The 24,069-nt window shown below is 44.8% G+C and overlaps 3 protein-coding genes across 5 annotated transcripts in view; 2 read left to right on the top strand and 1 right to left on the bottom strand.

Moving 5' to 3' along the window:
- The window catches only part of uap1l1 (UDP-N-acetylglucosamine pyrophosphorylase 1, like 1), a 5,146-nt gene extending 497 nt beyond the window's left edge, over positions 1–4,649 (top strand). Inside the window, exons 1-9 of the mRNA XM_068705712.1 lie at positions 1–324; positions 558–762; positions 953–1,128; positions 1,245–1,417; positions 1,907–2,100; positions 2,808–2,948; positions 3,051–3,236; positions 3,618–3,684; positions 3,831–4,649. The exon at positions 1–324 is cut by the window's left edge and continues 497 nt beyond it. Coding sequence (XP_068561813.1) covers positions 45–324; positions 558–762; positions 953–1,128; positions 1,245–1,417; positions 1,907–2,100; positions 2,808–2,948; positions 3,051–3,236; positions 3,618–3,684; positions 3,831–3,917 — 1,509 coding nt within the window. The 5' untranslated portion in view covers positions 1–44 and the 3' untranslated portion in view covers positions 3,918–4,649. The remainder of the gene's footprint in view (positions 325–557; positions 763–952; positions 1,129–1,244; positions 1,418–1,906; positions 2,101–2,807; positions 2,949–3,050; positions 3,237–3,617; positions 3,685–3,830) is intronic.
- Positions 4,650–5,161: 512 nt separating this feature from the next.
- zdhhc12b (zinc finger DHHC-type palmitoyltransferase 12b) lies at positions 5,162–9,612 on the top strand. Its single transcript, XM_068705716.1, has 5 exons — positions 5,162–5,858; positions 6,151–6,290; positions 7,115–7,207; positions 7,738–7,904; positions 7,986–9,612. Exons 1-5 carry the CDS (start codon positions 5,762–5,764, stop codon positions 8,299–8,301), a joined length of 813 nt encoding a protein of 270 aa, XP_068561817.1. The 5' UTR covers positions 5,162–5,761; the 3' UTR covers positions 8,302–9,612.
- Positions 9,613–9,697: 85 nt separating this feature from the next.
- Positions 9,698–23,347, bottom strand: pkn3 (protein kinase N3). Of its 3 annotated transcripts, none has more exons than XM_068705714.1 (22): positions 23,162–23,347; positions 21,342–21,618; positions 20,155–20,327; positions 19,320–19,443; positions 18,930–19,081; positions 17,486–17,717; positions 16,970–17,152; positions 16,235–16,344; positions 15,405–15,548; positions 14,598–14,673; positions 14,121–14,268; positions 13,376–13,466; positions 13,196–13,242; positions 12,764–12,830; positions 12,546–12,637; positions 11,796–11,972; positions 11,631–11,693; positions 11,461–11,537; positions 11,093–11,235; positions 10,717–10,824; positions 10,505–10,585; positions 9,698–10,193 (listed from the first exon to the last, which is right to left on the bottom strand). In XM_068705714.1, the coding sequence occupies exons 1-22, from the start codon at positions 23,180–23,182 to the stop codon at positions 9,993–9,995; spliced, it is 2,787 nt and encodes a 928-aa protein (XP_068561815.1). In that variant the 5' UTR covers positions 23,183–23,347; the 3' UTR covers positions 9,698–9,992. The 3 variants fall into 3 exon arrangements, with proteins under 3 accessions (XP_068561815.1, XP_068561814.1, XP_068561816.1); XM_068705713.1 differs by having other exon boundaries at positions 12,764–12,833; XM_068705715.1 differs by lacking the exons at positions 21,342–21,618; positions 23,162–23,347 and having other exon boundaries at positions 12,764–12,833; positions 19,320–19,438; positions 20,155–20,233.
- Positions 23,348–24,069: the final 722 nt, after the last annotated feature.

Here is a 24,069-nt window from a genome sequence, read left to right on the forward strand (position 1 = left end):
CCGAGTGTCCTACTTCACGGTGTGTTTTCTTACCGGGACACGACATGCTTTCCTTGGAGCAAGTGAAGCGGAGCTTAGAGAGCGCGGGACAGTCTCACGTCCTGCAGTTCTGGCCCGAGCTGTGTGAGGGGGACAGACGCGCGTTCCTCCAGGAGTTGTCCCAGCTGGATCTAAAGGGACTGGAGGATCACTGTGAAGGGGCCGCGAGGGCTGCGGCCTCCCCGTCCGCCAGCCTGGATCAGCACATAGAGCCGGTCCCCCCGGAGTCCATCGGCAGCGTGAGGAGGAGCGACAAAGAGTCTCTCGCAGTCTGGGAAAATGAAGGTGAACGTTTTAGAAGGCTTACGGTAACTGTGGGGGAAGTAGTGGTCATGTTGCTGAACACCAACATGGAGTAAGTAGTGTTTCTGTCAGATGTTTCATCTGTTCCTCCTGCTCCATCAGGTGATCTCCATCAGTCACTGCTGCTTTCACTCACACCCTGTTCTGGTGTGCTATTTATGCCAGCTGTGACGTTTAAAGACCGTGCTGCTCATGCTCCCTCTCTGTTTTCACAGGGCTTTTGCAAATCTCAGAGAACAGAGTTGGAGTCCTGCTCTTGGCCGGCGGTCAGGGGACCCGTCTTGGTGTTCAGTACCCTAAAGGGATGTATAATGTTGGGCTACCGAGCGGCAAAACCTTGTATCAAATCCAGGCAGAGCGCATTCTCAAGATCCAGGAGCTGGCCGACAGAAAGTACGACTCTAAATGCACCGTTCCATGGTAAGATCACATGATGGGTCCTCCACTTCTCTGATGTGGCTTTATGCTGAATAAGAGTAAAATAACATAATGTGCAACCCCAAACAATGAGCTGATGGTTAAATGATCGATGATTGAGTTTGGATACATTTTCAGATAAATAATGTGACCAAGATGATCAACAATAAACATGTGAACCTCTTGTCTTCAGGTACATAATGACCAGTGAGTTCACTCTGGCTCCCACTCAGAAGTTCTTCAAGGAGAACAACTACTTTGGTCTGGAGCCATCAAACATTGTAATGTTTGAGCAAAGGATGATCCCGGCGGTGAGCTTTGACGGAAAGGTCATCCTGCAGGGAAAAGGGAAGATAGCCATGGCGCCGGGTAGGTGCAGCTCAGGTCCTACTGAACATCCAGACCAATAGCAGTGAGGTCCCGTTGGATTCACCTCATGCCACCGATGTGTGTTGAGGATCGTTAACCTCTCCACTCTCTGACAGATGGTAATGGTGGTCTGTACCAGGCGCTGGTGGACAACAAGGTGCTGGAGGACATGAAGAAGAGGGGAGTGGAGTACCTGCATGTGTACTGTGTAGACAACATCCTGGTCAAAATGGCCGACCCTGTGTTTATTGGGTTCTGTGTGAGCAAAGGGGCGGACTGCGGAGCCAAGGTAGAGTAATATGCAGTAGATATAAAAGAGTCCATTAAATGAATAGCTCAGTATTTTGTGTACCTTCTGCCTGAGCTAGATGGAAATGTTGATGTCATGTCTGCACTAAATACAAAGCTGGAGCAGGGAGGCATCCTTTTTACATTTCTGTTTGTGTTCAGATTTAAACCAAAGCGAGAGTTTAGAGAGCTCTAGCGCTGCTGGTAGATGTGTTTTTGAACTTTGGACAAGTCTTAGCTAAGCTAAACTAAGTCAACCATGTTCAGCGCTGAACTAAACACGCAGACATGAGAATCATATCAATCTTCTCACCTCACTCTCGCAAATGAATATAAATGTGTTGCTTCCTTTAAACACATCCAGAGCCTGCTGTGTTGGATGACACACAAAAGCCATCTTTTCAAATAATCTAATGCTTTTTTGTAAAATGTCAGAAGAGTCAAATGAAATCTAATTTAAATCTAGCCTCTCATCTGTGTCGTGTGTTAGGTGGTGGAGAAGGCGTACCCCGCTGAGCCGGTGGGCGTGGTCTGCAGGGTGCGAGGCGTCACCCAGGTGGTGGAGTACAGTGAGATCCAACCAGAGACGGCTGAGCTCCGAGGACCTGGAGGGGAGTTGGTGTACAGTGCTGGAAACATCTGCAATCACTTTTTTACCAGGGCCTTCCTGCAGGATGTAGCAGAGTAAGAGCCTTTACTGTTCTATGTGCTGACAGCACAGTATGGGAGTCACAGTGAGTGAACTCACACTCATTTCAGTGAAAAACACGACTGACTAGAGCGATGATTTTCAACCACTGTGCTGTGAGACATCTTCAGGTGTCTCGTGGGAAAATGTCCAATATTCACTTAATCAGTCAAAATAATATGATTTAGTTGCTGCAAATAATTTGCCATTGTTGAGCGTCGTAGCTAGTGGCTGGCTAAGTTAATTAAATACTCCTCCATGCCACTGGGTGGCAGTAGGTAGTGCAGTAATGACCCTCAAAGCCAGAGGGTGTGACATTGTCCATCCATATACCGGTAAAACCAATACTATGTTTGTCCATCCAACATTTTGGTCCAGAGCAAAATATTTTTACAGCTAAACTTTAGAATTAAACTTTTACAACTGGCCTGACTGATAAACATGTTTGGTGTATATTCATGGTCCCCAGCAGATGATTCTTAAAGATTCTGATGACTCCCTGGCCTACCCTGTTGCGCTATCCTTCATTAACACGTCCTTAATAATCTACAAAAAAATACAAAAATGGATGGCCAGATTTCTTTGATACAGCTATGGAAGTATGTGGGACCCCAGTGGATAAGCCCTCTATATAATACTGCTTTGCATGTTGTTATGCACTGTAAAAATGCTTTTGATTTCCTTCTATTCTTTCATCTTACAGGGAATATAAAGGCCAACTGAAACAACATGTTGCCTTCAAGAAAGTGCCCTTTGTGGACACATGTGGCAATCAAGTCAAACCCACCAAACCCAATGGCATTAAGATGGAGAAATTTGTGTTTGATGTCTTCCCCTTCTCGAGGTATTGTGAATTCATCTATTGTCTGTTGTTTTACTCTCCACAAAACGACATGAAGTCATACAGCAGTGTCTAATTACAATGTGCACTCTCTGTATTTGGAAGGAACTTTGTTGCGTTTGAGGTCGTGAGGGAGGATGAGTTTTCTCCTCTGAAGAATGCAGACGGAGCAGCAACAGACAGCCCAACCACCGCCAGGAACTCTTTGCTGGCTCAACACTGCCGCTGGGCGACAGCCGCAAAAGCCACGCTGTTAGATGAACGAGGGAATACCTTTCCTTCTCCAGCCAGGTCAGAGGTCAAAGTTCCTAAATACACCCTGCACAGATACGGTCACAACTTCAACCCTCGCCCTGTTCTTTATGTCAGGCATTTGAGCCTAGCAGGAAAAGCACAGGTAGAACCAACGGCATCAGTGATGGCAAGAAGTCTACTGTGAGACAATGAAATGTTCTAGTTCTAGTTTAAGTAGCCCTCTAGCACCTCTAAAGCTCACAACACGTCATATTGTATTAATTCACATGTAAAAATGAGGTGAAAAAAATGCAATTAACATTTTACTTTATGTATATATGTGTGTGTGTGTGTGTGTGTGTGTGTGTGTGTGTGTGTGTGTGTTGAGAAAGACTGAAAAAATCCATCCCTAACATCTGAAGTGTAAATGATCCACAGTGTATCATCAGGGGACAACCCTCCAGCACAATGTGAGATTTCACCACTGGTCTCCTACTTTGGTGAGGTGAGTACATGAACCTCATATCCATGTGTAAACATGTAGGATATTAGAAAGAGTTGAGCTATTGGGTTACAGTGTTAAGCTGCTGAAACCTATAAAGCAGTTACAGGTTGTAGTGGTGTAATTGACCTCCTTCTCACTCCTGCTAGGGCCTGGAGCAGCTGCTCAAAGGGAGGACACTGCCAACTCCTCTCATCCTGGATGAAGAACAGGCCAAAGAGCTGCAAGCTCAGTGACACTTCTCTCTCTCTGTGTGTGTGTGTGTGTGTGTGTGTGTGTGTGTGTGTGTGTGTGTGTGTGTGTGTGTGTGTGTGTGTGTGTGTGTGTGTGTGTGTGTGTGTGTGTGTGTGTGTGTGTGTGTGTGTGTGTGTGAGTGAGTGAGTGAGAGACACAGGAGCAGAGATATCAAACACCGGAGTTCAGGGTGGAGGAACCCTGAATGGACGTGTTTGAAGTATCAGACCAAGAATGCACAATTGTTTCAACACATATTTGAACTGTATGTGAAGATAATCATTTCAAACGGTCATGCATCTCATGTTATTCTCTCCTTGTTGAGGAAGAGCTACACCTCACGTGATGTGATCATTTGAAAGCAATCGAGACCAATAAGGGATTAGCTGTGGTTTTTGGAATTCATTTTAAGTTTTCTTTTGTTTTACATGAAACCAAAAATATGATCAAAATACCTCACCCTGTGTCTTTGTAGTGAATGAATTCTACTCGACTACCGTTTATTTTTAGAGATTGTTTCAGGATACGTATACGAATATTTTAGGAGAAGTCTATGCATTTTTATCTATGAATTTTAATTCCATTTTAATTTGAAATTTTGTAATTTTTAGGCTGCCTTCAAACATCTGGCCAGGGACAGCAGATGAAAACTAGCCTCTCTGGCTCACTTACAGTTTCACTGTTGACTGGTGTGCAAAACAAATAAACAAATAAATGAATAAGTGTTCAGTTAACTGGGTGTTGATTGATCTGTTTTTAGGAATATTTCATTCAGAATTGTATCGTACTGATTCCAGTCGTGGAAAATTTCAGCAGCTTCCACAGAAAAGCTCTTTGGAGCTGTGAACTTAACACATTAATTTAACACATTTTATTTTTAATAATAGGAAAAGTCACAGATAACAAAGAAAGATTGACATAAAACAGTAAATGGTGCTTATTCAGCATGACTTCAAATGTGTGGGTTTAAAGATTGTTCCCACAGGACGACGCACGGAATATAAAAAACAACTATTTCATTTAGTAAGACAATGAAACAGTAAACAGTGTTTTTACCGTATCAGCTATAATAAATGAAGAGTATTTATTTTTTAGGAGAATGTGTTCAGTTCCAGTATTGTCTTTTAGCTCCATTGTTCTTATTGTATTAATACTAACAGATAATGAGATGCAGGGTGAGCGTCTCAGGCAGTCCTCGCGCTCATTCTCCCTCCCGCCACTCCAGTCTCGTGACCGACGCCGGCCAATCACCGTTAAGACTGCACACGGACGACAACAACAAACAAAAGCATTAGACCGAAGCTGAAATTCAAATATGATGTTTTTCGACCTACATTTAATTCAGTGTTCAGTCACGCGGAACCAATAACGTGCACGCCGCTGTCTAGTTACTGGTCGGCGACAGGACCATTAGCTGCTAACGCTAGCCTACACAGGACCATTAGCTGCTAACGCTAGCCTACACAGGACCATTAGCTGCTAACGCTAGCCTACACATGACCATTAGCTGATAACGCTAGCCTACACCGGACCATTAGCTGCTAACGCTAGCCTCCACACAGGACCGTTAGCTGCTAACGCTAGCCTACACAGGAAACATTAGCTGCTAACGCTAGCCTCCACACAGGATCGTTAGCTGCTAACGCTAGCCTCCACACAGGACCGTTAGCTGCTAACGCTAGCCTCCACACAGGACCGTTAGCTGCTAACGCTAGCCTCCACACAGGACGCTCTCTGAGCTCTCAGGGAGGTTGATAATGCGCGGAACCCTTTTATTCTTTTGCTAACGCTAGCAGCGCATTGGTCCGTCTGAAGACAGCGATGGACGCTCGAACATGCTAGCACCATGTTCAAAAATGTGTTCGGCTCTGGGTTCCTGGTTAGAACAGCTCATGTGATTTTGACATGGGTCGTAACGTTAATACTCTTCCTACATGATACAGGTAAATTACGTTTTATTACGTTATATTATTATGTTATTATTAGATGTAGCTATAGGCTTCAAATACTATGTATTATGTGGAATGATAAGCTAATTCTTGACGTATAATAGCATCATCATATATACTGATGTTACCTGAGGAAGGAAGCTGCTATTCAGGTCCCACCAGTAACGTTAACGTAGTGAGTTACCATGGTTGGTGAATACATGAGCCTGGTTCCTCTCAGCTGGACTTCATGTGTGTGTGTGTGTGTGTGTGTGTGTGTGTGTGTGTGTGTGTGTGTGTGTGGTAGAGCTGAGGCAGCAGGAGGAGACGGGTCAGCTCGTGCAGCCGGTGTTCTTCGTGCTGTTGGTGCTGCTGTCGGTGTTGCTCTATTTCGCCGTTTCTCTGATGGACCCGGGCTTCATCCTGTCTGATGACAGTGATCTACAGGTGAGTACTGATGCTGCTGTATGTCTCCATCATTAGACACGTCACACATCTTTGTCAAGAGGGTTTTGCACCAAAGAGTCAAAGAAGCAGCGGTGATGGTTTGACTGGGACTAGGAGCCACTTCTAACAGGTGTGAAGGTGTTGCTGATTAAAAAGGCTGATAATGGGACACACACATGTTAAGGAATAACTGTGTGTCTATGTAAGTATACAAATTAGTACTGGGCAACGATTACAATTTTTAATCTCATGATTTTCTGTGATTAATCTCATTAATGTCGATTATTCGTTGATCCTGAGAACGTTCCTCAGACCGACATCTTCTCAACACTCGTCCTGCAGTTTGTATCTCTCCACTTCTCTGTGGCGTCTGTTAGCTCATCTTTAGTTTATCTCTACTTCTCCACACGCTGCATCAACGTAGTGATGAAGACTCCTCCACACGCTGCATCAACGTAGTGATGAAGACTCCTCCACACGCTGCATCAACGTAGTCTGCATCCCTGTTTTACAGTCAGTACATCTGTATGCCTGGAAAGGGATTTGATGAATACTAGGAGTAGTATGCAGTAAAGTTAGTCAACTTAAGTTACTCAAAGATTTAGTTATCGCCATGCCATACACCAGTTCTGATAAACAACTTGAGATGAAGACCCAGGAGTACATCAGACCTGCGATACACAATCTAGCTGTGATTGTGTTGTTGATGTTGTTTTCATGTGGGGATGTAAATGACAAATGAGCACACAGAAGGTTGTGATGAATGCTTGGACTGAAAATGGGCAGCAGCTTCTCTGACCAGTTTGTCTTGTGTGTTGTGTCAGTTCACACTGGGAGTGACGGAGGAGCAGCAGGACATGATCCCCCCCACCACCAAGTCCCTGCGACAGCGCCGCTGTGGCCACTGTCTGCTGCAGGTAGCCTCCACACACACACACACACACACACACACACGCACACACAGCACGCTGCCATGGGCTCATACGACTGAACACTATTAGAATGAATACAGCAGGGTTGATGGATTGATGGGTTGATTGATTGGTTGATTGGTTTTCTGTAGACATGGTGTTGTAATTTGTCATCTCTCTGTGGTAACAGTGTAGCTCTCAGGCTGAAATGTGACACTCAAAGTTCTACAGTACTTCTAAGATCCCTCAGTGGTATAGTGTAACAGATGGGTTCTATGTTACCTGTACTACCTCCAGTGAACACAGATCCTCATATGAGCCAGCAGGTCACTCACTGTACAGCACTGTAATGCTGATGTAGACAGAGTTTAACCCTTCTATGAAACATGAAGACAGGATTGGAACCTGACATCCCTCTCAAATGGATTCAAGGGTGTTTAAAGACAGACTCACACGAGAGAAGACATCATCTCGATGTGAGCGTTTCTGCCGCTGTGTTTGGATTGTATAAATACAACGACCTTTGTTCCAAGCAGCAGCCAATGAGATCGAAGCACTGCCAGACGTGTCAGCACTGCGTCCGGCGGTACGACCACCACTGCCCGTGGATCGAGAACTGCGTTGGCGAGAGGAACCACCGCTGGTTTGTGCTCTACCTGGCCGTCCAGCTGCTGGTGCTGCTGTGGGGGCTGCACATTGCCTGGTGAGTACAACACTGTCAGCTGGCAGGTGAATGCTGCAGCTGCAAAGGCTCCACAGATTCTTCTCTTGCTTGTTTCATCAGGACGGGTTTCAGGTACGCTCCCAGCTGGCAGCTGTGGCTGCGTACCAACGGCATGCTGCTGACCGTGGTCGCGCTGGTGGCTCTGCTCTCGCTGATCGTGCTGCTCTTGCTCGGCTCCCACCTCTACCTGGTGTCTCTCAACACCACCACCTGGGAGTTCATGTCGCGCCATCGCATCTCCTACCTAAAACACTGCGGCGCTGATGAAAACCCCTTCGACCGGGGCACCTTCAACAACCTGTGGGGTTTCTTCTGCGTGTGGGGCACAGTGGTGTGGGAACAGGTGTACTTCAGGGAGGGCAGTGACCAGGTCTAGGATTACATGACATTCAAAGTCTGAAAGGGCTTTCCCTCATAAGTAACCTCTCTAGTTTTTGGGACCAGACACTTGACTGCAAAGTTGGGAGATGAATTATGCTTTTGTGCAGTTTACCTTTATAAAGACACTTGTGTTGTTGTCCCACATTTCCCGTCTTTAACACCCCTCCTCCCAGTGTTGATGGAGTCCACACTTCCTGTGTCTGTCAACAGATGGACAGCAGGTCACCAGCACTGAAGCCCTTATTCTAACAGTGGCTCATTCCAGGATCCAGTAGCAGTTCAGGCCCTTCTGTCTGATGTTAAGGCTGTGAGTGAAGCTAGTGAGCTCGGTCCTCATGCTCCCACGTCCTGCCTGACCCTCCACTCAACCATGTCTGTGAGCAGTGAACATTGTACGCCCGACTGTTAAATCATTTTAAAGTTTACTTTTAGTACATGTCAAATATTGCATAAACATTTGATTGAAAATGAACTCTACTTGTTTTAGGTGCATGTGTAGACAATCCAGAAGTGTGGTTTCTGTTCTCTCTGCAGTCAGATCGTGGTTGACAGGTTGACTGACGGCTACATGTTTCTACTGTAGAAAGCTTCACTCTGTTCTCGTTTCATGTGATTGATTGCTGTGATTGCTGTAATTGCTGAGTCGTATTTATTCTGCAGAGGTTGTCAGGGTCCACGTGCTTCAACAGCTTCACTGCAGTTGAGGTGAGAGAACGACGAGTTTACATTGTTCATTTATTCAAACCTGTTGATGTGAAGGGAGCTGCATTTAATCCAGCCGTGGTGTACAGGAGGCTTTGACTTTCAATGGACAGCGTTTCAAGCTATTTTATATTGTATATCATTTTGTAACTTTTGAACCAGAAATTGTCTCTAGATTTTTGTATGACTATTTTAATGGAGTAAGTGGAAGAACAGCGTGGAGCTGAGCTGTGACTGTGATTCGCTGTTTGGCATTTCTTTGTGCAATAGTTCCCTTGTAACACAGCAATAAATGTGTTGAAGTCAATGTGCAGCAGTAGTGCTGGACCACATGCAGACGCTCTGGTTTTCATGAATTAACATTTATATCATGTTGTGTACTTCTGAATTATATGCAATACTGTCATGCAATGTTTTTACTACTTTAAAATGACTACGCATCAAAAAATAAATGTTAATGACGAGTTTCCTGGTCCTTTAAAGTCCAGCAGATATCAATTTATTCAATACTATTTCCTTCATGTTTACACTTTACATAGAGGCTGGTCTATATGAGCATAATCTTCATGATGGGATCCTTTAAAATAAATACTGTTGTATTGACTGAGCAGTCTCTGAAGAGCTTCACTGAACAGTTTGACAGAGTATCACATCCCAACAGCTGATGTCTACTGGTTATAATAAATAACACGATACAGTTCAGCCTTCAGAGTCACTTCTCTTCATTAAGATCACACATATTTACAGTTTAGTTCTTGGACAGAGAGCTGGAACAATGTCCATTTGTGACACATTTGATACAGCGTGAACGGTACTTCACAGCCCGGATCTCTGGAGTTTAAACCACACAGAACACGTGAACCCGGAACCGTGTGGACATGAAGAACAGGACGGTAGTTTCTCAGCTTCTGTTCAGTCAGAAGACCTTTATGGCAAATAAAAGTGAGTAGAAACAGGAGCAGCCGTTCACAGAGAGTCACTCAGTCAACTCATGAAAGAAAAGTCAAAGTCAGCAAAGATGTCTTGTTCCTCAGCAGACAGGCTGTAGGCCGTTCGTGGGGGGGTGAGGACCGGCTCGAGACGCGTGAACTCCTCGTCGAAGTTACTGACGTCCTTCAGCGCTCTGATGACCGGCAGGAAGGGAGGCTTCATGTTTTTGGCCAGGAGAGCGGTCCAGTCCATTCCCTGTGAACAGACGAGGAAGAGGAGGAGGAATCACTAAAACATCACCTTCAATGTGCCGTTAGAGGACAATAAGAATGTAATCAACTGGTTCATAATGTGTAAACATGCAGCCCTCACTAACGTGCTTTAACTGCTATAACAAACTAGATTTCCACCATCGTAATTTTCCCAATAATTCCTGTTTATTATACCTTTAAGAGGCGCTGGATTATTTACACACTATTATTATATGGTGATTAGTAACAGGTTATCAAATAGCCCTCTTTTGAAGCTGGAGTTCAGAATGAAGAGGTGACTGTCTGGATAATGACCTGAAAGAATTTGTGTCTTTTGATCTCCGAGGCGTCTTCCTCGCCTCCTCCCAGTCTCATCTGAGGATTCTTCTGCAGCAGCTAAAACACAGTGGAAGGAGGAGGAGGAGTAGAGAGGAGTAAATAAACATGAGATCAGAGCGAGAGCTTTCGTTGAAAAAGATCACGAGGAAACTCCCCAAGAGAATCCAGATCCATTAGTTGAGGCCGACCTTTTGCATGAGGGACACCGACTCAGGAGACAGGAAGCGAGGGTAGCGCACGTCATCGTTGACGATGCTGTCAAACACCTCTTCTTCATCATCACCTGGGAAAGGAGACTGAGAGAGAAGAGAGCAGCACAAACTGAGTAATGTTCTAGAAGACTCTGTTCCTTCGGTGGTTATATTAGTTGTGTCCAAATTAATAGCAGTGCGTTTAAAAAAAGTGAGTAAAGCCCAAAATCCTTATAATAGCTTTTATTCCCATACACACCAAAGCATCGGGAACATGAAACATTCTACTCCAAATGAAACCATGAAGAAACATTCCGCTCATTTGCTTCAGCCCGTTCATCCACAGCAGTGCATTTGTCACGTTCACACTGACCTCCCCCACCAGCATCTCATAGACGAGGACCCCCAGCCCCCACCAGTCCACACTGCGGGTGTAGGTGTTGTCCGTCAGCACCTCTGGGGCCAGAAACTCCGGAGTGCCGCAGAACGTTGTGGTGCGATCACCGTGGCCCATACCTACACACAGCACAGCCTTACTACAGACTCACAGGTTAGCGCACAATAACGTCAACACAACAGAGAACTACTGAGAGGAGTTCATGAGTGCCATCAAACGAATAGGTGTTCACGTTGCAAGCCTGCACACACTGAATCCTGTCATATGAGATGATCGCCATGTGCTGGAGGTAAAAAGGCTACATCGCTTTAAAGAGTTTGACAAACATGACAGAATGATCTCACCTTCTTTGCACAAGCCAAAGTCTGCTATCCTGACAAAACCATCTGCATCCATCAGCAGATTATCCAGCTTCAGATCCCTGACAGACACAAAGCAACATGCAACATGCAACATGTTCCCCACATGCAGCCAGGTATGAAGGAATACTGTTCTGAGCCTGAGGAGGACTCACCTGTAAACTATTTGGTGTTGGTGTAGAAACTCCAGGCCGAGCAGCACACAGGACGAATAAAACCTGAAACCAGAGAGAGAGAGAGAGAGAGAGAGAGAGAGAGAGGGATGACATCATAGCACCATCCTGCATGTCAGCTGACTTTATGGAGCGATGGGTGCTAACCGGGTCTGCTCCTCAGTGAAGATGCTGGTGTGGATGTGCGTCATGAGGTCTCCTCCGGGGGAGTAGGCCATCACAAAGCACACGTGGTCCTTAGTCTGGAAGCAGCCGTACAGGTTCACCAGGAAAGGATGCTGGGAGGTGTTGATCACTTCAAAGATCCTCTTTTCACACATGAGGCTGAACACAGACACACGTTTGTAGAGATTTACACCCTTTATATTCAGCATGTTTGTTGTTTGTTGTTTATGACAAAACAGCTCCACTTGTGGAGAGATGGTTACTGATGAATGTTGGCTCTTTGGAACGATTGGGTATTTTTATATTCTTTAAGTACAAGACAGCAGTTTGTTGCAGTTCAGTTTGACGTTATGAAATGAAAATTGTTTGTAATAGTAACCCATTAATCAGGGTTCGATTAGACAACACAGCTCATCAATGCCTCTCAGAGGGACTACAGAGAGCCCTGCTTTCACTCTAATGCTGGACAAAGTGGAAGCAGCGCTGACAAAATGTTCCCTGTGAGGAAGTCTCTGTCAATTCATCTTCACGCTTGAGTGACGTGAACTGAAACAATGGCTGCTGGAGCACACGGTTAGAAACCGAGCGAACGGCTTATTAAGTCCTGTTCAGCAGCACTCGGCACCCAGTTGATGCCAGGTGACCCAATGAGAGCCCCACTGAGATGGACTCTCTGTGATCCGGGCCCTGGTGCAGTCACAGACTCTAGCGTTGTGTCGATGGATTGCTTACCTGTCAACTTCATCACGTGTGACGATGTCTCCTTTCTTCAGGGCTTTGATGGCGTACAGTTTGTCTGACTTCTTGTTCTCTGCTAGCAGCACCTTTGATCCGTTACAGGGTAGCGGAGAAACGTTAACGGTATGAAGATTCATATTATCGGATCATTTCTGATCCAAACACTGCTACGGACATTTGTACAGCTGGAACAAGTTAGAGGAGATGCGTACCTTACCGAAGTGACCTCTCCCCAGAACTGAAATGCAGTTGAAGTCTTCCATCTGCAGTCCTTCACTCCTGCTGCATGACAGTACAAAGGAACAGGGACTGAAGAATTCCTTACTGTGTTCTCTGCACTACTAATAAATGTACATTCTTTGTGACACTGTGGCGTTATGGTATAACTCACATGGGAGTTACTACTACTGAGAGGAAACCTTCCTGCTGGCTGCACAGTGCTTGAATATGATATGCATGGAGAGACGTATCTCCATACATGTGATATGCATGCATGGAGAGTGTTTACTGTGTCTTGTGCTGCACACAGACATAAGCTGTAGTCAGGTACAGTACATTTGTTAATTCAGGCTCCATCTCTCATCATCACTGTGAAACTCAATGATTCCAACAAACTGTCCTTATTCCTACTCAGTCTGACTCACTGTGGAGGAGGATGAACCGATGGATGCCGCTTCTTCTCACCAGGACACTGGTTTCACAGACAATAGAGATTAACTCACTCAAACAAGAACACATGAAACATGAACCACTAGATCATCACAGCCCTTCAGCCCTTCAGCCCTTGTTTCCTGCTGTCATCGCTGCTCAGCTGACTTGCTTACCGGTGGAGAGTCTTTAGTGCTCTTTCTTGTGCGATGTGGAGACCGGCCGGGTTGATCTTCATTCAAATTTAGACTCACCACAGCAGGTTCTCTGAAAACAAGAGGAGCTACTTCACTATTGTGGTTGTGCTGCTGTTGGTGCTGTTGACTACCTTCATCTCCACCACTCACACGCAGGTTACTGTCTCCAAACCGCTTATATGTTAATATAAAATAGATGTACGCCTACTTATCAAACCAAAGCAAGTAGAACATAACTAACACACTAAAATCCTTTGGTTCTTGTTGCATTGTTAGGCTTTCTTCATGTGGAATACTCCTCATGTGTTTTCACTCTGGGAACCGTTATTATGTTATAGATGAATTATGTTTCAATGCTTTCATTTTGTGTACAGTCTAAAAGAGATTGGCTTTTTCTGTCACTCATTTTATCTTCATACATAAAGAGAAATTCATGGAAAAGGATTTAAGATGTACAGTCAACACACACACACACACACACACACACACACACACACACACACACACACACACACACACACACACACACACACACACACACACACACACTTTGTTACTTGTCATGAGTCTGAGTGCAGGTCAGTGATACTGTGGCTCTTCTCTAGTCTCAGATATCATGGTGGAGAAATCGCCTCCAGTGAACAGCTCTCTTTTGTAGCAGCTCTTTCAGAGAAGAGACAAAGATGTTTCTGGGTCACGGTATCTAGACACCACAGAAGCTTACCGGGCTGGGGGAGTACTGGAGGACGGGGGGGCAGCTAATGGAGGGCTCATGGGCTCCAGGGAGCTGCAGGGAGGCAGGATGCTCATCATCAAACGGCCCCATGTGGCAAAGTTCATGTTCATCTGGGCAGCGCGCAGGAAGTCCTTCCCTGTGAGGACACACGGGGACAAAAGAGACAATCAGAAGACTTCAATATGCAAGTAGTGAGAAAAGAACAGCTATGATGGAGTAGTGCGAGTCACCTTTCTATAATGATGGAATTGGTTGTTTGTTAGTATGATGTCACCACAATCACATGTAGTTGTGTGTGACTCAATGTTCTACTTGTCATTATGACAACAGTAAAGTAAACCAGAACCGTCAGAAACAAGTCTGACAACTAACACCGATTAATAATAATAATAATAATAATAATAATAATAATAATAATAATTATAGAGAGAGAACTGGTGATGCACTATGAATGACCGGAGTCACCTTTCTCTTTAGGGAAAATCCTCCTCTGCCTCTGGAGTTTGGAGCGCCGCTCAATGACAGGATTGATAAAGGTCACCTGGAAATGATCAGAGGAGCGGATTATGACTCATGTGTTAGACCGATGCAGCATCAGTAATCACGGCTGTGTCATAGGTCAAGAAATATGACGTGCTTGGGATAATTGTAACCACAACTCTGACAATTACATCAACCCTGGCATGAGAAAGGCAGGCAGAATATGTGGGTAGCAACCTATGGGCGCTAATATTAAAAGGGAAGCTCTATTATGTATTGTGGTTCCACATATTTTTGTTTTGAGGTTTGATGTATTAAATCCAAACGAGTACGTAAGTTCATTTTCCCTCCTAAACCCTAACCTGACATACGATCCTGCGTAATGACGTCGCTACATCCTTATCCTCACTCAGTGGATTACATGCAGTGACTCTGATGGCGGTCAGCACCCCCCCAATTTGAAGTAGGACCGTAGAGCTTCTAGCTGATGTGCACATTAAACACAAGGATCAAAGAGCCATTTAACCAGTTATTGAGAGAGGAGGAATGGATGGAAGATGTCTTTTATCAATGAGGCCTCCCCATCATCAAGAAGAAATCCTTGAAAAGTCTTCATCAGGATCTGATTTTGACTCACAAAAGGTGAGTAGCCCACATCACACTGCTCCAAAACAACACATCCGCATAGTGTCACATGGGAGCATGGTGTCACACCCAGCCCTCATACAACCTCCCTTCTCTAAACTCCTCCCCAGTGCAGAGACAGGAGATGAGTAATGAGAAGGAAAGCACCTCAATGAAGAGGTTGCCCTGAGGCTCCAGCTGGAGACACATGCCGTGTCGATGGTTATCCAGGAAGTCCTCCAGCCGCAGGAACTTCACCCCACTTAACGCTCGCCAGTCTCTCCAGTACACCGCGATCTCCAGCTCCCGGGACTAGATCAACACACAGACACAGATTACAAATATTCAGGCGCGCTTATAATCTCATTTCATCATTTTTGTTTTCCAAAATTATTAAATTTGGTGGAACAGAAGAGCTTCATCTTTTGAATTACTGAAAAAGAGAAGGTAACAGACAGTGACTTCTTCAGTGACTCACTCTGTGTTTAGGAAAGAGACAGTAACTCAAAGTCATCTGTAAAACGTCCTGTGATTAGTAAGCTGACCTGCATGTGTATCTGTGACTCTAACGTTTAAAGAGTCACTGTCAAACAGAGAACCGGAGGAACGTTCGTCTTAATCAGGGCTGCTGGACGTGGACGGGTTAGACCAGATTAGAGCAAATGTCGGGGATTAGCAGCGGGATTACAGGAGGCTGAGTATCAAAGACATTCTTGGTCATTGTGACTAACTGCGGGACAAGATGTCACAGCCCCGTGTCAGTGTTCCTAAGCTGTTAACAGATGTTCATCATGAGGGCCAAGAGCAGCAGCTCTGGTTCAACAGCATCTACACTGTGTGGTAGGACCGGCCATCATGGAGAGATTTGAACTTCAGCTACAGTGACTCAGTCAGTCGTTATGCTGTCGTCAGGGAAGCGGAGTAGCCATGAGAAAGATGCAGCTGTGGTGTGATCTGACTTGTAGTTTGAGTTGCTTGCTGAAGTGAAAGCCACTGACCCGTTCCAGCTCAATGCTGAAGCTCTGGCCCCAGGCCTGTTTGCTCAGCTGTCTCCAGTGTGTGCGTCCCACAATCCTGTTGTCCACCTTCAGCACAGCACTTATCTCCGCTGAGACACAACACAAAGACACAGCTGTGAGGACGTTATAAAGAGAGAGGAACTACAACGCCACAAACACACAGCGTGGACCATTCCACACACACACACACACACACACACACACACACACACACAAGAAGAAATGAAGTTCTTTACAAGCAGCCTGTTCAGCAGCCTTCAATCATTACTGTGAGCTTTAAAAAGAGAGAACGACTAAATGTCCAATCAGTGTTGATGATAAATGTAGTTGATTGAAGCAATACATTCCTCAGTGCGTGTTATATTGACCACAAAAGATGAGTTTGCAGCTGCAAAGTCTGTTGTTCTTCCTGCATCATTTGATCAGACAGTGACGGAGTCAGAGTCAAGTTAGAACTACAGGAAGTCATTTAACTCACATTTCTAGTCTCACTCACAAAACTTGTGACTTTGTTAGACCAATTTCACTGTAATGCATTTGCTTAATGAATATAAATGTACGTAAATAAAGTTTCTTATGTATTGTGTAGGTTGAAGAACCAGAAGGATCCAGACTCCATCTTCAGAACCTCATCCAAACCACGACGGGCTAACAAGCTTTAAAGGGAGTACAGCGCCAAACAAAAACTGAGTTTGAGTTGCAGTGTTGACTTACAGGACAGGTCATCAGCCCGGGTTGTCTTGGCGCTGGCGCTGCGTCCCGATAGGCCGGCTCTCACCTTCACCGACTTTCCATCCGAGAGGCTCACAGAAGTGACCGCGATGCCGGACACGCGACCTCGGCCCGGAACCGACTCCAACAGGTCCTGGCAGCCCATCAAACATACCTCCAACCGACCTGCGGACAAGTCTTTCAGTTTTCAATTCAGTCTGGAGGAACACTAGTTTAACTTTAATGGAAAACAATAAGCTTGAGGAAGAACATGTTAATGTTAATCTTGTGGATATCATAAAACGATGAGGTCAGATGAGAAGCTCTTCAGTGGTGGAAGAGGTACTCCAGTCAAAGTACCTGCATGATAATGTAGGAATACTGTGTTACAACTAACAGTACAGTATTCAACATCCTAGGTGGAGTAACGTCTACCTAAGCAGAGACTTAATCACTCTGTGCTTCGTTAAGCCGGCCAAGAAATGAAATAAATAGATATTGGAATATATTAATAGCAACCTGTTAGACTGGCTGGTTTGAAGGAGGAGGAGGAGGAGGAGGAGGAGGAGGAGGAGGAGGGAGTGTTGGATTGCTTCTTCGGTAATCCACAGGAAGGCGGGGTTCTCAACAACAGCTCCTCCTTGATGGCAGCATGTTTGGGATGGTCCAGAGGCAGCTCACTGAAACGTCTCTGCAGGGACAGACTCAACAAGTCCACCTTCTGAGAGGACTCCTGCATGCGGGTCTGGGCCTGAGGGACACAAACACTCCTTAAGAGTACAGCAGACTCAACGTTACACAGTGGAAAGATATGATGTATATATTATGTATGCGTTTTCTACATGCATACATACACACATCTGTGTACATTAAAACAAGGAATAATATCAACACCAATGGTAGTAAAATGTATTAATCAAGAATACACTGATAAGTAAAATAAAGTGGGAGCGGGATATTCATTAAAAAAGTTAAAATAAAGTAAATAGATAAATAAATGAAGAAATGAACGTACCGACTCACATCTGAAACAAAGTCACAGATCATAAACAATCTAAGAGCCCAATATGATCAGAACCCTGAGAACTATGATGTCAACAGAGAGGATAGAGCTGAAACATGAGGTTTAATAACCACACATATTATTATCAGAGGAAGTTTTTCTGGTGACATCACTTCACACCTGAATTTAAAGCTTCAGGACAATTCAGGGAAATTCATTTCTCTAAAATGAAATACTTTATTTTAAGAGTCACATTTTTCAGAAGCGTTCTGTTATGTCATTTATTTTGAAATCAGTCATTTAGTTAGTTTCTCATACATATTTGATATATTTATATAAATATAATATATTTATATATATTTGACCTCCTTGACTGTCAGTACGGGTTAGACTGGTTTGGAGAGTTAGGATATGATGATTACTGTGTTTCACAAAGTTACTTTATATAAACAAATGTGACCTTTAGTAAGAATGACTTCCTTATTCTTTTGTTCCAAATGAACTCTGAGATCATTTGATCTTTGCTGCGATACTTCAAACATGTTCAATAGAAAACCTAAAATGTTCTTGGTATGTCAGACCTTTGAAATGCACTGCAGGTAAAACAGCTGATAACCTTTGACCCCTGGCTGTAGCCTCATAGAAAGCAGAAATCCATCTATTAAACCTCTAACACGTCTTTACTTAAACAGTCTTTGACTTTTCTAGCTTTAGTTTTGTGCCTGATGTCTTCTGGTTAGTTTTGGCTCTGATTTCTATTAAATCACCACATAGTATCGTTTCCAATGGAGCGGAGCGCCCTAAACCCACCTCTGCTAGAACACGGCGGTCTAAACCCACCTCTGCTAGAACACGGCGGTCTAAACCCACCTCTGCTAGAACACGGCGGTCTAAACCCACCTCTGCTAGAACACGGCGGTCTAAACCCACCTCTGCTAGAACACGGCGGTCTAAACCCACCTCTGCTAGAACACGGCGGTCCTGGATCTTGCGCCCACTCAGCTGCTTCACCACGTTTTTGGCTCCTTCTGCTACGGCCGATTCAATCTTCAGGTGATGCACGAGGTCGGCTATCCGCAGCTCCAAAGGACTGACCGTCTCCACAGGGTGACCTGAGGACATCAGAGGCCGATGTGAGGACAGATACCTTCGTCTCTGAGCTGTTAAACATTAGAGACGCAGGGGACCATTTCATGTTTCATTGTTGTTCATAGTTGAGCTATACTGAGGGAGACTCAATCTGTCAATAAGAGACAAGGATTCAATGAAAAGCTCCTGATGAGGCTGAGGCACACGTCACAGTTAACGGTTTCAGTCGAGGGTGTTTCGTAGTGCGGGGAGAAGACTCACCATGAGAGCCCTCCTGCTCCACGTCTCTGGCTTGACTGACTTTGATGATCTGCATGCGCAGGAGCTCGATCTTAGTGCGGCTGTCCTGTAACATCTGCTGGGCTGTGGTCATCATCTTCCTGTCCTGGAAGATAAACGGGAGCTTAATGCACGTTGTGCCGATACATCATAATCTAATGAGAGCAAGACTCGGTGGAAACCAGGTCTGTGGTGGTATGGTCTGAAGTGTACTGAAGTAGCATATTATTTGAAGTACAGCTCAGACCAGATGCATCCAGACCTCCTGCGTTCATCTTTCTCTCTCTCTCCACTACTTCAGATGTCAATTTACAGTGACACTGGTGACAGATGCTGTGATTTGAAAGGCATCTGCACGACGTAACAGAAGCAGTGAACAGTGACTTTTCTTTGTGGAGGACAGTCTTGTGTTTGGCATTAATAAACTTCATTCCTTTACAAACCTGCACTATTGACAGCTTCTCTGTGGTACAATAAAGACGTCCTCAGGCCTACAAACACACAGACCTAAAGAACCAAGAACATGCTTTCATCACATATAACTAATGATTGAAAATGATATAAAACTCAGTCTTTATGTCATTACGTTGGCATGCCCTCGAAACTCATTGATCTCTGGATTCCCTTACATTTATTCACAATACCCGAGTTTAGCACAACATTTAAAACTAAGAGGATGAAAAGAAGAAATCTCCATCAGCAAACTGACCAACTGTGTGTGTGTGTGTGTGTGTGTGTGTGTGTGTGTGTGTGTGTGTGTGTGTGTGTGTGTGTGTGTGTGTGTGTGTGTGTGTGTGTGTGTGATATTGCGCTGCACCTTGACTGAGCTGTTGCTGTAAGTCTGGATCATGTTCTCAGCGCCCTGTTTGACTTTGGTCTCCATGGTGAGCTGTTTCTTCAGGGTTCTGACCCGACTGGCCGCCGGTGAGGTGACCTCTTCCCACGAACACGACTCTGCCGATAGGTCGCCGCCCTCCTCCTCCAGGCCGCCTGCGTACAATAACCACGGTGGGTCAGGCTTAGAGGTCTTTCATTGGTGCTGATTCAGTGGAGAAGGTTTATGACTTCTGTTGTTCAGACGGCATCCTGCTGTTTGTCTGAGACAAACATCTGACTTCACATTGAACTCAGAGGACTAAGAGAAGTCCACTGTTGATGTAACGTGGAATAATCTGTCACTCTCAATCACATAGAGACGTGTTACATGGAACATTAAATCATATTATTCAAATTAGCACCAGGTGCACAATGAGTTTGCTTAACTGCATTATTTTAATGTAGCCGGGTATTTACAATGACCACATATGCAAATTAGTCCAGCTGCTGATTTGCATAAAGTGCCGCTCAATAAGATTTGATGTTTCGACAGGATACATACATCTGGAGAGCAATTGGACAGCAGCTACTAGAAGCAGAGGTTAGATGATTGAATGGTTAGTGAAGGTAAAGCTTATGGAATGAAACATGAAGGGTTAACTAGTTTAACGCTCATCTAATCTATCTTAAACTAATCCAACACTAGAGTCATAAAGTCTTTGAACCTTTGTTTATTGTTCACCGTTTCTTTTCATGTCACTTAAATGGCTCTTCTTATTGCTTACAGTAACAAGACGACAATTAGTGCTATCATTTGTTACTTTCTGATTATTTCTTTGAATACGTTATTAATACTAAAACCAATAAATAGGAGAGAAACCTGGTTTATAAACAGCAGAGATCAAATAATCAAGGACTTTGTGTTTGGATCTTTTGGTTGAAAGTCACTCAGGTGATCTACTGTCAATGTTCCTTTAGAAGAACATTAGAGGAACATTAGAGGAACATCAGAACATTAGAGCAGTCTAGGCACAGTCAATTTAATTGGTCAAGAGGAAATTTAGACCGGATGGCGGCACTAGTCGTCAAGCCTGGAGTTCACCAACGTGTTGGACAGAAGCACCGACTGAAGGATGGTGAGTGCAAGTTTCTGTTTATGAAAATACATTCCAGCAGATGATCTCTGACCTGTGGTGCAGTCCTTCTCGGTGGCCATAGACCTGGCATTGAGCTCCTGCAGTTCCCAGTGTAACTTCTCCAGCTTGCGGCTCGAGGCTTTGAGCTGGCCCTCCACGTCTGCGGCGTTTCTGCGATTGGTGACGGCCCGCCGAAGTCTCTCAGCGGCCTCTTTGATCTTCAACTCGCGCTGGATCTCCTGCCTGAGCAGAGTACGGGCATCTTCCAAACGCTGCTGGAACTCTGGGTCCAGAATGTCCCCCTCATCCAGACCCTGCAGGCCGCCACTCTGAAGGACACACCACAGCTGCTTCAGTGTCTGATCACTGCGGCTCATATTTATATCTCCTTATGATCACATCACATATTATGAACAAATGTGCCCAGCTGTCTATGTCTCTAAAAACACGCTACTGTCACTTATAATTGGGTCAAGCTACGTCACACGTCTCTCTGGTTGTTTGTTGGAACACGCTCCTAAAACAAGATTTATGATTTCAGGAGTAGTTTCCAATAAATGTACCTTCAAGCTAGACTCCATGCGTTTCACAAAATGTGAAATAAAGAGAGAAGCTGCAACATTACGAAGGCCAGCACCAACACAGATCAATGCAGTTCAACTCCACTACATGAACTGAAACCAGCAGCTACGATGATTATATCAAAGAGAAAGAGAAGCACAGGTTGTTTCCACCAAAGAACGACGGAACAGGTTGAAGAAGGGAAACAATGGTGAGGAAGTGAAGTATTCCAGGAGGACCAGTTAAAGCCAGCACCAGCACCCTGCCTCCCCCTTGTGGACACACGTCTGCATAGCGGTCTACTCCAGTGGCAGCCCAGCCTGCTCTCAGGTCAGAACATGAGCTGCTGTGTCTCGACTGGGACTGAAACTTATTCTGCTTTTCATTAACAGTGACCTACGTCAGTCTGGTATTCATACGTCATTCAGTGCTAAAGGAAACAGATTGGGAGAGTCCAGAGGGACACCTTGAGGACGTCATGCTGGACTCACTTCACAGAGCCCTGAAGCTCCGCCCACACTGTGTGCTTGTTTATTCAAAGTGTTTTCACGTATTAACGTGTTGTGTGTCCAAAGAGCATGGTTTTAGTATTAATAACGTATTCAAAGAAATAATCAGAAAGTAACAAATGATAGCACTAATTGTCGTCTTGTTACTGTAAGCAATAAGAAGAGCCATTTAAGTGACATGAAAAGAAACGGTGAACAATAAACAAAGGTTCAAAGACTTTATGACTAAGACTCTAGTGTTGGATTAGTTTAAGATAGATTAGATGAGCGTTAAACTAGTTAACCCTTCATGTTTCATTCCATAAGCTTTACCTTCACTAACCATTCAATCATCTAACCTCTGCTTCTGGTGCTTCAGGCTGACCCGATGACTGTTATATGTATTTGTAAAAATTAAACTCCTCAGCAGTTCATCTTCTTTAACCACCACCAACACACACATTCAGAGTGAAGGCCAACGTCTATTGAAATAAAGCATTGTAGGTCAAATCCCACTGTGTCACTGTGTGATGGTGTTAGAAGGCTCATCACCATATTTAATTGTATTAGAGACGCTGAGTGTTCACATAGTGAGCCACAGTGGGACATGAGTTAGAGGTGAGCAGTTGATTGATAACCACAAAGACAGGAACAACGAGGAGAGGCGAACAAGACAAACAGGAAAATCCAGTGCGCATGTCTGTCAAAGCAGCTCCTTGAGTTCGAACGTAACTTCGGCTGATAGTAGTGTAATGTAGCGTAATGTTGCCACCTAATGTCTCCATGGTAATTCAGCTTTTACAACCTGTGGCATTCACTTTACCTGTAGTGTCACACCTGACATGGTGGCTGTCAGCTGCTCCAGCTGCCGGTTGATTCTTTGAACCCGAGAGTCGGTGAAACTGTAGAACTAACGTGAGCCTCGGTAAACTGGCGGTGTCATGTGTGATTCAACGTCTTCTCCGGCTGTTCACGGGCTCCACGGGGGTGTAGCTCCTCCTGCTCGTGATGGAAACGCACCTCAATAGAAGTGAATTGACTTAAACTGGGGATCCACGCAAAGCTGACGTCAGTCGACGGCGGCTGGATTGGTTGGCAGTCGATATGACAGAAACGCTGCAAGAACCAATCACATTCGAGTATTCAATGCACCTGCAGAGGTAACCACATGATGCGTTCACGTAGCCTACGGTCTCCTCTCGTGCTTCAATTAAATAAACCAAACACAATCTCCTCTTGAGAGAAAAGGAAAGCCGATTAAAAGATCTCAGTATGCGGCGTGTTGTAGCAATCTGAGAACCTTTAAATCCATATTTAACATGTGGTGAACTTTGACATGAAAACATATGCTCACAAAGGTTTTCTATGAGATACGCTTCTAAGGAAACTGCAACGGATCATACATTTCACGGCTAAATCGTATCACGGATTGGTGTCAGAGATTCCCTTAAGAAGCACTTTGTCTGGATGCCTGCCTCTCCATCCAGCCCCCCAGAGGCAGAGGGCTGGATGAGTTGTACTGCAGGCATACACTGCAAATGAAACGCGTGCTTTGGTATGTTGCTCCAGGAGGTGACAGAGTTTCTGCTCTTTAGGTTAACATGACTTTGAGACAATAATGACCATGAACACACTCCCACACAAAGCAACACATTCAGCTGTAGCTACATTTGAACATCGGTCCGCCTCAAATGGGCTTCACTACTGGTGCACCCTGGCCAGGTGTGCCTT

This window comes from Cebidichthys violaceus, unplaced genomic scaffold, assembly GCF_023349555.1.
Source record: "Cebidichthys violaceus isolate CVI_PGR_0920_01 unplaced genomic scaffold, fCebVio1.0.p SCAF_12, whole genome shotgun sequence".
Classification (NCBI taxonomy): Eukaryota; Metazoa; Chordata; class Actinopteri; order Perciformes; family Stichaeidae; genus Cebidichthys; species Cebidichthys violaceus.